Here is a 13962-nt window from a genome sequence, read left to right as displayed (position 1 = left end):
TTAGAAAAATATATTATTCATATTTCATCACGCGAAAACTTTTCCAGCCGAATTTATTAAAATCAAATTGGTTTTATATACAAAACTATACAAACAACACTTGAGACCCCTTTTTGTTTGAGGGGCTGTTTCACCCCCTTGAAGAGTTTTTCCGCATATAAAAAAATACTTGTCGCTTAGTTTTTCGAGGACTACAACGTATATCAGGGACAATCGAATCGGCGAGGGACATATGGAGTACCTTTCTTGTAAGAATAGGATTTTGGTATTCATATAATTTTTTATGCAGAAAGCCAAATATCCTATAAGTCTATTTTTAGATTTTTTACGTATCTCGCGTCTTTTAGCGAAATATTGGAATTTTCGATTTACTAACTATTACTTAACGATAAATAAAAATAAAATTACGAGTCATATTAAAAAATTATAAAAGACATTTTGCAGGATTCTTCAAAAGCTGTCATTTCTCTTTGAAATGTTTTTTGTACTTTGCGTTGTTTGGTTCAAAATTTCAATGCTGTGGTGTTGAATTTCGGAAAATTTAATAATTTCTTAATCATTAATGATGAGAATGTAATCAATTGTTACAAATTTGTATATCTTTTTTAAGTGAAAATCTTTTTTTCTATCAATTTATTTTCGTATCTTTTGTCGTCTTTCCACAAATTTTTAATGTTCTTTATGTGATTGAAATAATAAAAACTACATATCCTGTCAAAAAGTAATTCATAATAAATTTTTAGCTCTTTTTCGAGTAACCAATTTTGGTTAAATTTTGCTTTTTCGTAACTTGCGTCCTTTTTTCACAAATTTTTTATTTTTTGTTTACTTTCAATGTTATTTTTCCAAAAAAAAAATAAAACGCCCTATGAAATATTTTTGTTTATTAATATTTTTTCATATCTTGCATAGTTTGATTACAAAATGGAATTTTCCATGTTTCATTATTTTTTGTGCAATGAAAATTTGAATTTTCGAATTTTGAAGAAAGTCCAAAAAAATTGTTACGATCATCTTGAAGGGTTTTAAATTCATATCTTTAGCTGTTTGACTTAAAATTTTAATTTTCGATTAATTTTTCAAACCTTATTACGCTCCTTAGAAAGAGCTGGAAAAGGGGTTAATCTTATGAAAAATTTCTTTACAATATTCTATCCTTATTTATTTGCCTGATTTTATTTTATTCTATTCTTCCTGTATATCTTTTGATATGAATAATATTAAAACAATTTATTTTAAAAATTTGGAGAATGACTTAATCTTGAGGAAAATTCTTTCAAAGTGGCCAGTCTACAATACCTTTTCTAATTTTATTCAATTATATAATTTTTAATCCTTGGCAAAAGCTTTTTAATTAGATTCCTTACTTTCTAAACTTTTAAAATGATTAAATTTTAAAAAAAATAGTATATTGCGCAACAAGGGGCGAAAGGCGACAATTGCAAGAGCGCGAAGTTAGCTACCCGAGCGAAGCGAGGGCAGATTTCACACGAGTGAAATTGTTGACTTTCGCCCCTTGTTGCGCAATATAATATTTCATAACACATGTATCGAAAATTTGACCTTCGAAAAACGATTTGAGGTTTAGTTTTTTAAATACAAATTAAAAATGTTTATTTATAAAGTATCTAGAAAATAGATTAATCTTACAAACCAAAATTTCCGGGAAGGGGAAAAGATGGCTGTGGAAGAAAGGGTACTTTCCTTTACTTCGCCCTTCCCCGACTCTTCCTGCACTTCCGCTAACTACCCCTCCCATCTTCTACCCTCTCTCACTTCACCATACTTCCCCGCATTTGAAAAAAGTCCGACAGACAGACACCTAACAAAAACCATAAGGCTTTCAGCCCGGGGCCTCGAAATACTAAAAATGTGTAGTTAGAATTAAATATTAAATAAAAGCGTCTTTAGGTCTAAATATTTTACATTGAAAAAGTTCGAAAATTCAATACGGTACACTCCCGGTATTTTCACTCTTCGTACGCTCCAGCTTTCCACAACACGCACTTTAAAGCAAGCCTTATCATATCTCCCCTTCAGGCGACAGGGATTCCAGGGTTGCCAGGTGGAACTTTGACCACGTGGCCCAAACTTTAAGAATAAATTACCCAATATTATGTAGCTGTAGCTGAAGTTCAGAACATTCAAATAAACGAATTTTTTTTTCTATTTTATTTTATCAGAAAATATTGTTCCAACTACAATTAAAACAATGCATTCGAAGTTTATTCTGTAATCTGTTTTTTGTAATATAAATTTAATCAAGAATTTAGCGCTATTTCTAATTCATAAAACAATCAATAAATATTTCGTTCATTTGAACGTTCAGAACTTCAGATACTTCCCAATATCCGTATTTTGATCAACTTTTGGACAACTTCTTTTCACTAGAAGGTAGTAATGAGCTAAATCAAATAATCCAATTTGCGATAAAACGGCCAATATGGCAACCCTGAACGAATCTCTCTAATAACCTGCGCATGCGCCAACGTGCGAGTTCCAACGTGAACTCCACGTACTCGCCACGTCTCACGGCGTCGAGTATGGGTACTCTTTAGGTAAACAATTTTTGGAATTATCTTTCACTTCAGTAATCCCAATTTTGACGAACTTTTTTTCCGCTTCCGGTAAGACAGTGCTCGCTTAATAAGCCCAATTCCCTGACGAAAGTGCAAATAAAATTTCGCCAACAGTGGGAATACAGATCTGCTAAAGCAATATTTATAATTTCGAGGGCATATTGCACTTAATATATTTACATTAAGAAGTATACTATATAAGGCAGACTTACCACAAAAGTGAACTAAAAAGTCGATTGTAAGGAAAAGATCCCGAAAGAAGTTCTTCATGATGTCTTCGATGATTTCGTAAACAATGAAGGAGAAATATGGAAAATGTATACTGCTATATATACTAAACACCGTCCGCTTCCTCATCCGCATGACAAGAGGAAAAACCTTCAGTAATTTTTGAGTTAAGAATTTGAGTATACCACGTAGGAGAAGCGACAAACATTTTTAAAACCTGTCAGAGCAATCAATATTAATATTGCACTTTGTATTTTGCGTCACACTTAAACGAACGATACCAGTAAAAAACAGTTTTTGAGGTAAACCCCCACAGGTCTGCTTTATAGGACCCCTAAAACCCCCATATGTGAAAGATTGGACTTTGCTAGTTTTCTGGCGCTAATTATGATTTTTTTCGGTCTCCTTGATACAAGTTGTTTATACTGCATGGAATACTTCTTTTTACTTATAAGATGTTTAAGGTTGTATGTAAAAAAATCAATCTCTGGTTGAATTTTTTTTAAAAAGAGCTATATTTAAATATAGAATAATTATTAATATGCTAAATGAATTTCAAATTTTTTAAACATACCGTTGCGGAGATAATTAATGTTAAAGTTGAATAATTTAACATGTAGTTCATGAACAGTGCATAGCTTGAAAATTAAAATTTTAAAAAAAATATATCAAGTTTTTCCTCCACGTAGTTTCATAGATAATTAAATGAAAAATATTGAAATTTTAGTCACTTTCAAACTGATAAACGCAACAGTATCGCATAGCGGTAACACTGCTCCCTCTCTCAGGGTCATCTGCTGTATCAAGCTATTCAAACGCACATGACAGTTTATCAGCGATGCTTAGGTTTTAATTGCGACGTTGCACGATCTACGAGTCTGCCACTGGCATAGCAGTGGTAACTATACGAATACACACATCCTACGAATTCTAAGCCAGTAGCGCACTGAAATCTTCACCATGCGCGTCCGTGAATTTTTTAAAATATAGTATGGCTTGACGGCGCCCCACGGAACACTACTATTTGTACGGGGATGGGATTTACATATAAACTTAAGGGCATGCTCTTCGGCGACCACGTGACGAAACTAGTCCCCGGTTATGAACACTTTTTTTGTGTTCACTGTGTCCACACGGATTGAGATATCGTGTTTAAACTTTGACAGATAAAATGAAAAGCACTAAAGAACAGTTGTATACATCAATATATTGGTAATTTAAAAGAAAGTTTATTTATAAATTGATGAAATAGGATATTACCATTCGAGTTATAGCACTTTACAGATCATTTTTGGTTTGATGCATTTTAAATTTTTTGATTCGCTCATATTGAGCACTGGCACCAATTTTATGCTAAATCGAATAAAAGCATTTTGAGCATTTTTTGCGATTTCTAGCGGAGAAGACCAGAAACTTTGAACGTCGATAAAGTCGAGATCAAGTGACTAAGTTCGTTCATGAAATTTTTGTGTAAAATGATTTTCATTTTTTTGGTCCTAAAAATAAAAGATAAATTGCAAATTGGAAACAGCAACACCACCAATGTGCTAAAATTTACTCGTCGGAGTTCTCCAATCAACTTCCATAATTCTTGACGTTGAATCGATCAGCTGATAACTATTGTTGACAGTGAACAAACCAGCGAGACTCAGCGTCGGACTGGCCTTGTCTTTCGCCCCGGGCGAAATTTTATTTTTATTGGTTTTGTTATTAACTTAGAATTGTTTCACACCAGTAGAAAAAATCCACAAGAATATATAACCATCAGAAAATTTTAATTATTTTCTGAAGATGCACATTTCTGAAGCTGAGACTTGGACGAATTTTCGAGTATCTAAGATGTTCCTCCATTTTTTTAAATCGAGGCATCTACTTTATCGACGTTAAAAGTTTATTTCCTATTCCTGTATTATTTTACAAGAAAACTTTGTTCGTAACTATAAATATTTTGATATATACAAACGTCCCTTAGTGCTTTCTGTATGACTTCCTAAATCATGAATACGATACCTCAATCCGTGTGGACATAGTGCGGACCAAAAAAAAGTGAAAGGCATTTCATTCTCTACAAAAAAATTTCATGAACAAATTTAGTCACGTGATCTCGACTTTATCGACGTTTAAAGTTTCTTTCTTTCTTTGCTAGAAATCGCTAAAAATGTTACAAAAATAATGATAGATTACGTGTGTGCAGATACTAAAATTTTTATTTGCAACGAATGTGCAAATTTTATTGCTTATATTAATTTTTTTAAAGGTTTAGACGATTTAGTCCAAAATTTATGTCAGTGCTCAATACACGCGAATACAAAATCTAAAATGCATCAAATAAAACATTATGTGCAAAGTGCTATAACTCGAATGGTAATATCCTATTTCATCAATTTATAAATAAACTTTCTTTAAAATTATGAACATATTGATGCACACAAACGTTCTTTAGTGCTTTTTATTCAATCTGTCAAATTTTAAACACAATATCTCAATCCGTGTGGACACAGTAAACACCAAAATAAATGATCGTAACCGGGGAGTAGTTTGCTCACGTGGTCACCGAAGAGCATGCCCTTAAGGGCATTTTTTAACCATTTATAATTGCTTGTGGCAATTGTTTCTTTAAAAAAAGGTAAGAAAAGTCGTGGTTTTTCTTAATTTTTAATCTTTCTTTAAACTTTTTGGTCATAGCGAGGCAAAAAGCAATTTCACTTAACAAAAGCAAATTGTTTAAACAATCTTTTAATGCCCTTAAGGGCATTTTTTAACCATTTATAATTGCTTGTGGCAATTGTTTCTTTAAAAAAAGGTGAGAAAAATCGTGGTTTTTCTTAATTTTTAATCTTTCTTTAAACTTTTTGGTCATAGCGAGGCAAAAAGCAATTTCACTTAACAAAAGCAAATTGTTTAAACAATCTTTTAATATTTATAATAAATATTCTCTTAGAATAATGGTAAGTCCTATCGCAACAGACTTCAATCTTGCATTTTTTATAGGATAAACGCTTTGCAATTTCCGGCGCTACAAAACAAATGATCTTTCAAAAAACATACATATTTGCACAGCTGTACGTACCTCAGAATCTAATATTCAGAAAATTTTGTAACATGTTCATTGCCTATCGCGAGGTTAGAACCTTGAAAACAAAAAGAAATCTTCCGATCGAATGAAAGTTTCTGTTTGAAAATTGTTGTTGAAATATTTCTTTTTTCAATAGGAAACCGACTTTTCATTTTGTAATAAATAATTATCCAAGCGAACCAGTATTATAATTTTCCCTCGAACTGTTGCAAAACCTATACCTTTCAATAATAATATTGCTTATTCTTTATAAACTCCCTTGCTTAATTGTTTATACTAATTGTTACAAATGAAAACTATCAATAATTAGATTTGATTTTCCTAACAAAAATTTCTCAAGAATCAAAATATTATAACTGATGTCATTCCAAATAAATAACAGCAGAATTTTTGCTGATCGTCGCCTCTTACCAATTTGTGCAAAATGATTGCAGTTTAATAAACGACGGTTCTTTTTCCGGGAACACATTCTCTATAAGTCTACTGTTTTGAATTTTTTAAATAACTAAATTGGAAACGACAGTGTTGTAGAGAATCCTTTCCCGAAAAATAAGCCGTCATTTATTGACAAGTAATTAATCTTCAAAAATCGGTAAAAAGCGATGGTAAAAAAATTCAACTGCAAAAATCATGATAAAAATTAATGTTTATTTTTCTGAATTTTAACATTTTTTCATAACAAATAATTTTTTATGTGGAATAACATCAGTTATAATATTTTGATTCTTAGAATCACAAACTTTTTTTTCAGATATCCGATTTTTGGCACGAGAATTACCTTAAGCTTTTATACAAAAGGAAAGAAACTTTTTACGTTTGTTGCATTTTTTCGTACGACAACCCATTATTTATTCACAGCCTTTTAAAAGATATTTTTTTATGAATCCACGCTTCCTCGAATACCTAAAATTTTCTATGGAAAATTAGAAATATGTACAACCGGATTTTTTTTTGTACTTTTCCCAATACAGTCCTGAATAAGATTACATATTTATAATATACAATTGGATTTTTTTTCACTATTAAATTAAGAATTATCTCGACAAATCGAATTCCTAAGTCTTTACTAATCTCTAGTAGCCAACTTTTCGCTAATCGAATCTGTAAAATTTTACTAGTAATTAGTTAAGTTTTAACAACTTTCGTTCTGAAAAAATGAAGCATGTTTTGCGTAAGAAAAAAATCTATTAAATAAAAATAAACTTCTTTAGTCATTCAAGTTCATCCTTATTTAAGGAAAGTTGTTTTTTCAAAATTTGCTACATAATTTCAATTTTCTATGGAAAAATAAAAATAATAAAACCGATAAAAATGTTGAAGATCCAAAACAGTAAAAAGTTATAATTTTCTTATAACTTCCTTGAAACACAATGTGATATTTTCAGAATATGACGTTATTGTGTCAATAAAGTGAAGAATATCACACCATTGCGGCGTTTTATTATACTTTTTCCTTTTCCACATTTTTCATTTTCATAACCTTTTTAATTTATTGTATTCAGTCCTATAAGCAAAATTATTTATTTGTATTTAACAATCAGTTGATTTTTACTATTGCATCACGAGATGTATAATCAAATTACTGATTTTTTACTAATCTTTACTAGATAGCTATTTTCTAATAAAATTTGCCTATTTTTTGGTCATCCCTAGCAACCCGGAGAAAAAACATTAAAATATGTTACAGGTATTAAATTACTTGTAATTTAAAACCAAAATGGGCATCGCTTTTCGTTCTTATAAAATTTTAAGAACTTACCCCTATTAAAGCGTTGAGAATACCCCAAAAAATTAAACAATAGCAAGTACCAATAATTATCAAATCAATTTTTCTTGATTGAAAAGGGGTTTATGTCGGTTAAAAATTCAACCCAAAGATCTTCCATGGGGTGAAATCATCCCTAAAACATTAAGAAAAAGAAAAATAGTGACCCTGAAGTTAGCCTACATTTTAGAGCTCCCTAGCAACTTGGGGAAAAATATATAAATCTGTTACAGGTAACAAATTACTCGTCATTGAAAACTAAAGTGAGCATCGCTTTTCGCTTTTAGAAAATTTCAGAAAATTACCCCTTTTTAGGGGTTGAAAACACCCCAAAAATTTACCAAATAGAAAATGCCACTAATTATAAAATCATGTATTGTTGATTGATAAAGGTTTGATGTGGGATGAAAAATAACCCCAAAACTCTCCCGTGGGCTATGATTTCACACCCTTCACAGGGGTAAATTTCGATCTTAAAGCTTTAGGATCATAAGAATGAGTTATATTGAGTCTTTTGTAAGAAAAATATGAAACACAGCATTTTTGTTAATTTTTAGGATTTTTCACCATCTCAATCTGAATAGGGGTGGTTTTACCCTTTATAGGGGTTATTTCTCATCGATATATGTATAATATTATACTAATATTATATTAATAGTATAATATTATTATTATTCTTTTTCTTTATGTTTTAGGGATGAATTCGCCCCATTGGAGAGCTTTGGTGTGAATTTTGAACCCACATAAGCCCCTTATCAATAAAAAAACTACGTGATTTTACTTTTGTAAGATTTATTTTGGGGCAACAAATACAATGAAAAATAATTGTATAATAAGTCGTATTACCTATTTTTTAATTTTTTGGCGGCCTTCTTAATTCATAAATTGGGGTAATATTTTTAAAAAATTTAAACAAAAAGCGATCCTCACTTTGGTTTTTAATGACAAGTAATTTGATAAATGTAACATATTTTGATATTTCCCCTGCAGGTCGCTAGCGAGGTCCAAAAAATAGGCTAAAAACAGCCTATGTTGGTGTTACTCTTTCTCAACATGACCTTTTTATTGTTTCAACAGAGTTAGCAATGTCACACCACCGCGTGTTTTCATTGATCTTTTTTATTTCACACGCAAAATTTTACTACTGATTAAATATTCAGCAAAAAATTTCTTTTCAACCATAGACAAAAATGAAAGTCACCAATCAAACAGCTAATTTTTCAGCAATAGAAATAAATTTTTAATTAAAACGAGAGATGAATTTTCAATTAAATTTATGAATCTTCAGCCAAAAAAAAAAAAAAATTTTAATAGAAGAATTTAACTTTTAACAAGCTAGTAATCTTAAATTATTTCATTTTGAATTAAACAATGGGTATTTACATCGAAATGTCGGTACAAATAGCAGGATTGTGTCGCAACACACACTTTGCTTAAATTATTTGAAACCATTTCAAATTTTTAATTAATTTTAAATTTTCTCAATACTTCTACATATCTCTCAAAATTACTTGAATTGTCCAAAAAAATAATAAGTATTCAATTGTTATCTGCAAATCAAAATACAAAAATTTCACTTACAAATTATTTTTTATTTTTTAAATAGAACAATCAAAATCGTCACGCTCAAAGTTTAAAAACTCTCTAAAATTTTAACGATTCAATGCTTTCTATTTCAAACAATCCAGATTGCAGTTATTTACATTTTTGAACGACTAATACTTTCGAATTGAAACAGTTTAATCTTTTACGTTAAAACCTGGAAATGTTTAGATTTTAAATTATTTAGAATCGTCTTAACAACTTAATTATTGCTCATTCTTCAATGATCAAAGTATATTTCAATTTTTTAAATAAGGAATTAATTCATATTTACAGTTGAACAAAGAAAAAATTTTTTTTAATGTTTCATAATTTATAAAAATGTATTTTCTTCGTAGATGTTTCTGATGATGTTAAAGACATTTTCTAACTGAGAATATAGTAGATTTTTTATTTTTATTTAAAAATAATTGTAATCTTTTAATTTGACGTTCGAATTTAAATAAATATTTAGAGTAAAACCTATTAAATTTTGAAATTAAATATCCAATTATTTCTTTAAAATAAACTGCTTGCTAGAATCTATCTCAAATAGAAATACCATTCTTTATTTTAGTTATGTTTTGTCAATGAGTGAAGTAATCTGATGGTATTTAAGGAGAGCTCATATTATTTTCTTCTTTGTACAACAAACAATAATATGGTATTTCGACGAAACCAAAATAATTTTAGGCAACCAAAGGCGAAAGAAACTCTTATTGTGCAAGAAATTTGTCCTCTTCAAAAAAAATAAGGTTACTTTATCGAAGAATTTTCTTATTATGCGAGACATCATTATAATGAATAATTTTCTGTTTAAAAATAAATAAATAATCAGGTAGTCAAAACGAAAAGGTTACAATTTTTAGCAGTATAATTTTTTTATTTTTTAGCTGGAAAACCTTAGCCTAAGAAAATCAAAAACTGGGTGAAATTTTATGTAATGAAGTCTTAAATTAATTAATTATAAACGTTTTGATATAGACAGTTATTTTGTTGATTTTTTTTTACTTTAAATTATAATAATTTGAAGCGTTTTTAATTAAACTAAATTGACTGAGTCAATTCTATTAATGGTTTAGCGATAAAAACTCGCATTTATCTCGCAGTAATTTCAATCCAGTATGACGTAGGCGCTCGAAAAGTGTGATCATGTTTTTGTTATGTTCTTGGATTGTTGAGCTGAACACAACAACATCATCTAAATACACAAAACAAATTTTCCCTATTAAACCTCTTAATGCTACGTCTATCATTCTCTGGAATGTAGCAGGAGAATTTCTTATTCCGAATGGCATACGATCGTATTCAAAATTCCCTTCTGGTGTCGAGAACGCAGTATATTTTTTTAAATCAGTGTCCATTGCAATTTTATGAAAACCAGAACTCAAATCAAAAGCAGAAAAAAATCTTGCTTTCCCTGAGTGATCGATGATGTCATCAATTAAGGCTTGATCCGTCTTTTCATTTAGTTTTCTAAAATCAATGACAATGCGCCATTTATTTTTACCTGACGCATCCATTTTCTTTGGTACAACCCATATCGGTGAATTATATGGTGAATCTGAATTTCGAATTATTTTTTTTTATAAGCATTTCATTAACTTGATTCGAAATTTCAGCTTTGTGACATTCTGGAGGCTTGTAGGATTTAACCTTTATTATTTTATTCTCTTTTAGAATAATTTTGTGTGATGTCAAGTTTGTGCATGAAAGTAGGTCTCTTGGTAATGTGTAGATATCATGATACGCATTAATGATTTTTTCTATACCTGCTGAAGTCTTATATTTTCTGACAGTAATTTTAATCTCTTTATCAATTAATCTTGTGTAATGTATTAGATTCGTTCTTCGTGTTGTTTCATTGTTACATATTTAATTCAGATGTCTGATGTATTTATTGGTAAAGACTCTTATTTTTCGTTTGAAATCGGAATTTTAATTTCATGATTTCAAATAGTAAAAATTGAGTCAGGAATGTAAGCGTTATCTTTAATTACTGCATGCCCATCTTTCCTATTGCAGTCCAACGTGACAAGCCTTACAGTGTGTTTGGGAATATAAATTCCATCGCTATGAAGAGGATGAACTTTTTTATCTAATTTCAACGCTGTCTTTGTTAAGCTGTAGTCATAAGAATGTAGGAAAGGGAATCCAATAATTCCATCCTTAGGTAAAAAAAACTCATCAGGGACGATGTGGAAAATATGTCCTTATTCTGCAATTTAAATTTTGCTTGCTTTTGGACTTCATGCTTATCATTACCCATAAAAAATTCTTTTTTGCATATTTCTGTTGGAGATTTTGGATAAACCATTTCATCTTTTATCAAATTTATTGAGGATCCGCTGTCGACCAGCAATGGACTTGTTCCTCTTGTTCCGTATATGCTGACTGATATGAAATAGAGTACTGGCCTAGAGGGAAATTTTGGTTCTTATTAGCATTTTTTTAAAACATTGATTTTCTGTATGACCAATTCCATTGCAATAACGACACTTTATTCGACTTTTTTTGATAGAGACATATTGTGAGTTGGGGCAGTGGGTTTTTGGTAATTGACAGGTTTTTGTAATGGACTGTGTTTTTGGGTGGATGTTGAAGACCGTTGTTTATTTTGTTGTTTTTCATGGAACCAAATTTCTGCTTCTAATGCATCTTGTTGTGCTCTGTTTATAGTGTTTGGTCTCAAAGGTCGAACTTGAGTGCCAATATCATCATTCAAATTCAATATATATTTTCTAATTGCTGATTTTTCTTTGATTTCCAGTGCTATGCTATAAAACATTTCTGAAGTGTGTTCTGACTGTACTGCATATTTCAGTTCATTTTGCATTGTATAAATCTCATATTAAAATTCTGTACAGTTTCTCCAATCTTTTGCTTGCAGGTATCTAATTTTGCCCTTAAAAGTTCAACTAAGCCAAAAAGTCCTAGATTTTGTCTGAGAGCTTTGTATAAATCATCGTAACCATTTATTGGTATGAAACGAATGGTTGTTTTGGCATTATCTAATATTTTTTCGGTGATTATGTAGTCAAGAAGTAATTCCTTCTGAGAGCATCGAAAGTTTGCCCTTTCTATTGATTTAATGAAATCTTCGTTTCCGTTATCGTTTTTCCCCGCATAGGTTCAATGATTCGAATTATGTCTTTTGCGGGTGACAAAATTACATTTTCATTTCTGCTGACTTGACTTAACTCAAACCGTCGCTTTTGTTGTTCTTGCGGTGCATTGACGTGTGATTCACTCGCGATTTCTATAACTCAAATCGCGGGCGACGATCTTTCGGATGACCCATCTTCTGTATCCGCAAGCATAATAGAGTTTCGAGCTAGTTCCGAAATTTCTGTAGCTCTTTTTGCATTTTCAGTATTTAGAAGACCAATTTTTTTCTTTTAGACTTAATTGACCTTTTGTTAAGATCTCTAAATTCAATAGGATTTACTTGAAGGTTTCGGAATCTACAGCTACCATGATAGGATTTTTTTCAGCCATTTTGGGAGAGTTAGGCATAAGATATTAATTCAAAAATAATGTCTTTACTTACAAATTTTTTTGCTGAGATATTTAAAGAAATAGTTTTTGTAAAAAAAATGTAGAGTAATTCAGATTGTGTACTTGAAGTTATCGATGAATGTATCGGCTGAAAGTGTCGCGTTTCGCATTACATAATTCACTGTATTAAAAAAAAATATATATATATATATATGTTTTTTTTAAACTCTTCACTTGAGATATCGTACAAGGTCAGAGTACGATTCTTGGTTTATTCCGAGAACCAGATCTTTATTAACACATAAAGTATAGACCGCTATTCTATGAGTAAAGAGAATTTACAATCGAATTTACCTTGTGAAGGTTTTCCTGACCTATCTTATTTCTATTTTATGTTTGTTTTTGAAAGATGTACCTACAATATAGAAAATGTACAGATTTCCAATAAAAAATCATTTTATATTTAACGCTGGTAATTGCAAATGGTTTATCATGCGAAAAAAGTTCGAGAATCAAACACTCTTTTTTCTTAGAGATGCTAGAAATGATTCTATGAATTTTTTAAAATAAACAACGAAATTGTTGGAAAAATGGTTAAAACAAAAACTGACCATAGGATTTCAAGATAATAAGCAAATAATTTGTAATCAGACTTTTTCGGACCTTGTAAACAATAGGTATCTCGATAACCTCCTAATTAGTATCAATAATTGAAATTTAATACAGATCATTGTTTAAACAATACATTATTGTTTAAAACTTTCTTATCATAGAGTAATGTTAGAAAGTTGCAGTTTTTTCAAAATTGTCAGCTTTTCTGTGACTTTTAGGATATGAAAAAATATCGAAATATAGCTTACATCATTTTGTAATAAAAGCAATAAACAATGAGATGGTATTTTGGCTTTGCCGTAACTATTGTAGGCAAATACGGATCTGAAAGATTCTTATTGCTCTAGAAATTTGTACATTCGAAGAAAAAAAAATTCCTTTGCAAAAGAATTTTCTTATCATGTGGGACGTGATTATAACGAAGTATAAACATACAAAATTAAGCAGCTAGTAAAAAACGATGATAATTTTTATCAGTCTATGAATTGGTGTTTTTTTCTGAAAAAGGTTTGTCCCAAAAATGGCTTTTAATACAGAAATAAACAAAATATTCTCAGAAAAAAGCGTAAAGTATTTTTTGAACAGTGACTAGGCAAATTGTATATACTGAAGATTTTAACTCT

The 13962-nt window shown here is 30.1% G+C and overlaps 2 protein-coding genes across 2 annotated transcripts in view; both read right to left on the bottom strand.

Moving 5' to 3' along the window:
• The window catches only part of LOC117182259, a 13536-nt gene extending 9935 nt beyond the window's left edge, over positions 1-3601 (bottom strand). Inside the window, exons 1-2 of the mRNA XM_033375368.1 lie at positions 3382-3601; positions 2792-3024 (exon numbers count right to left, since the gene is read on the bottom strand). Of these exons, the coding sequence (XP_033231259.1) occupies positions 2792-2942 (151 nt within the window). The 5' untranslated portion in view covers positions 2943-3024; positions 3382-3601. The remainder of the gene's footprint in view (positions 1-2791; positions 3025-3381) is intronic.
• The window catches only part of LOC117182260 (mannosyl-oligosaccharide 1,2-alpha-mannosidase IA-like), a 519756-nt gene that overhangs the window by 39708 nt on the left and 466086 nt on the right, over positions 1-13962 (bottom strand). The gene's annotated exons all lie outside the window — the stretch shown is intronic.

The sequence above is a fragment of the Belonocnema kinseyi genome, chromosome 10 (genome assembly GCF_010883055.1).
Source record: "Belonocnema kinseyi isolate 2016_QV_RU_SX_M_011 chromosome 10, B_treatae_v1, whole genome shotgun sequence".
Classification (NCBI taxonomy): domain Eukaryota; kingdom Metazoa; phylum Arthropoda; class Insecta; order Hymenoptera; family Cynipidae; genus Belonocnema; species Belonocnema kinseyi.
Note: the sequence above shows the minus strand (reverse complement) of the source record. Positions and strands in the feature narration are given on the sequence as shown.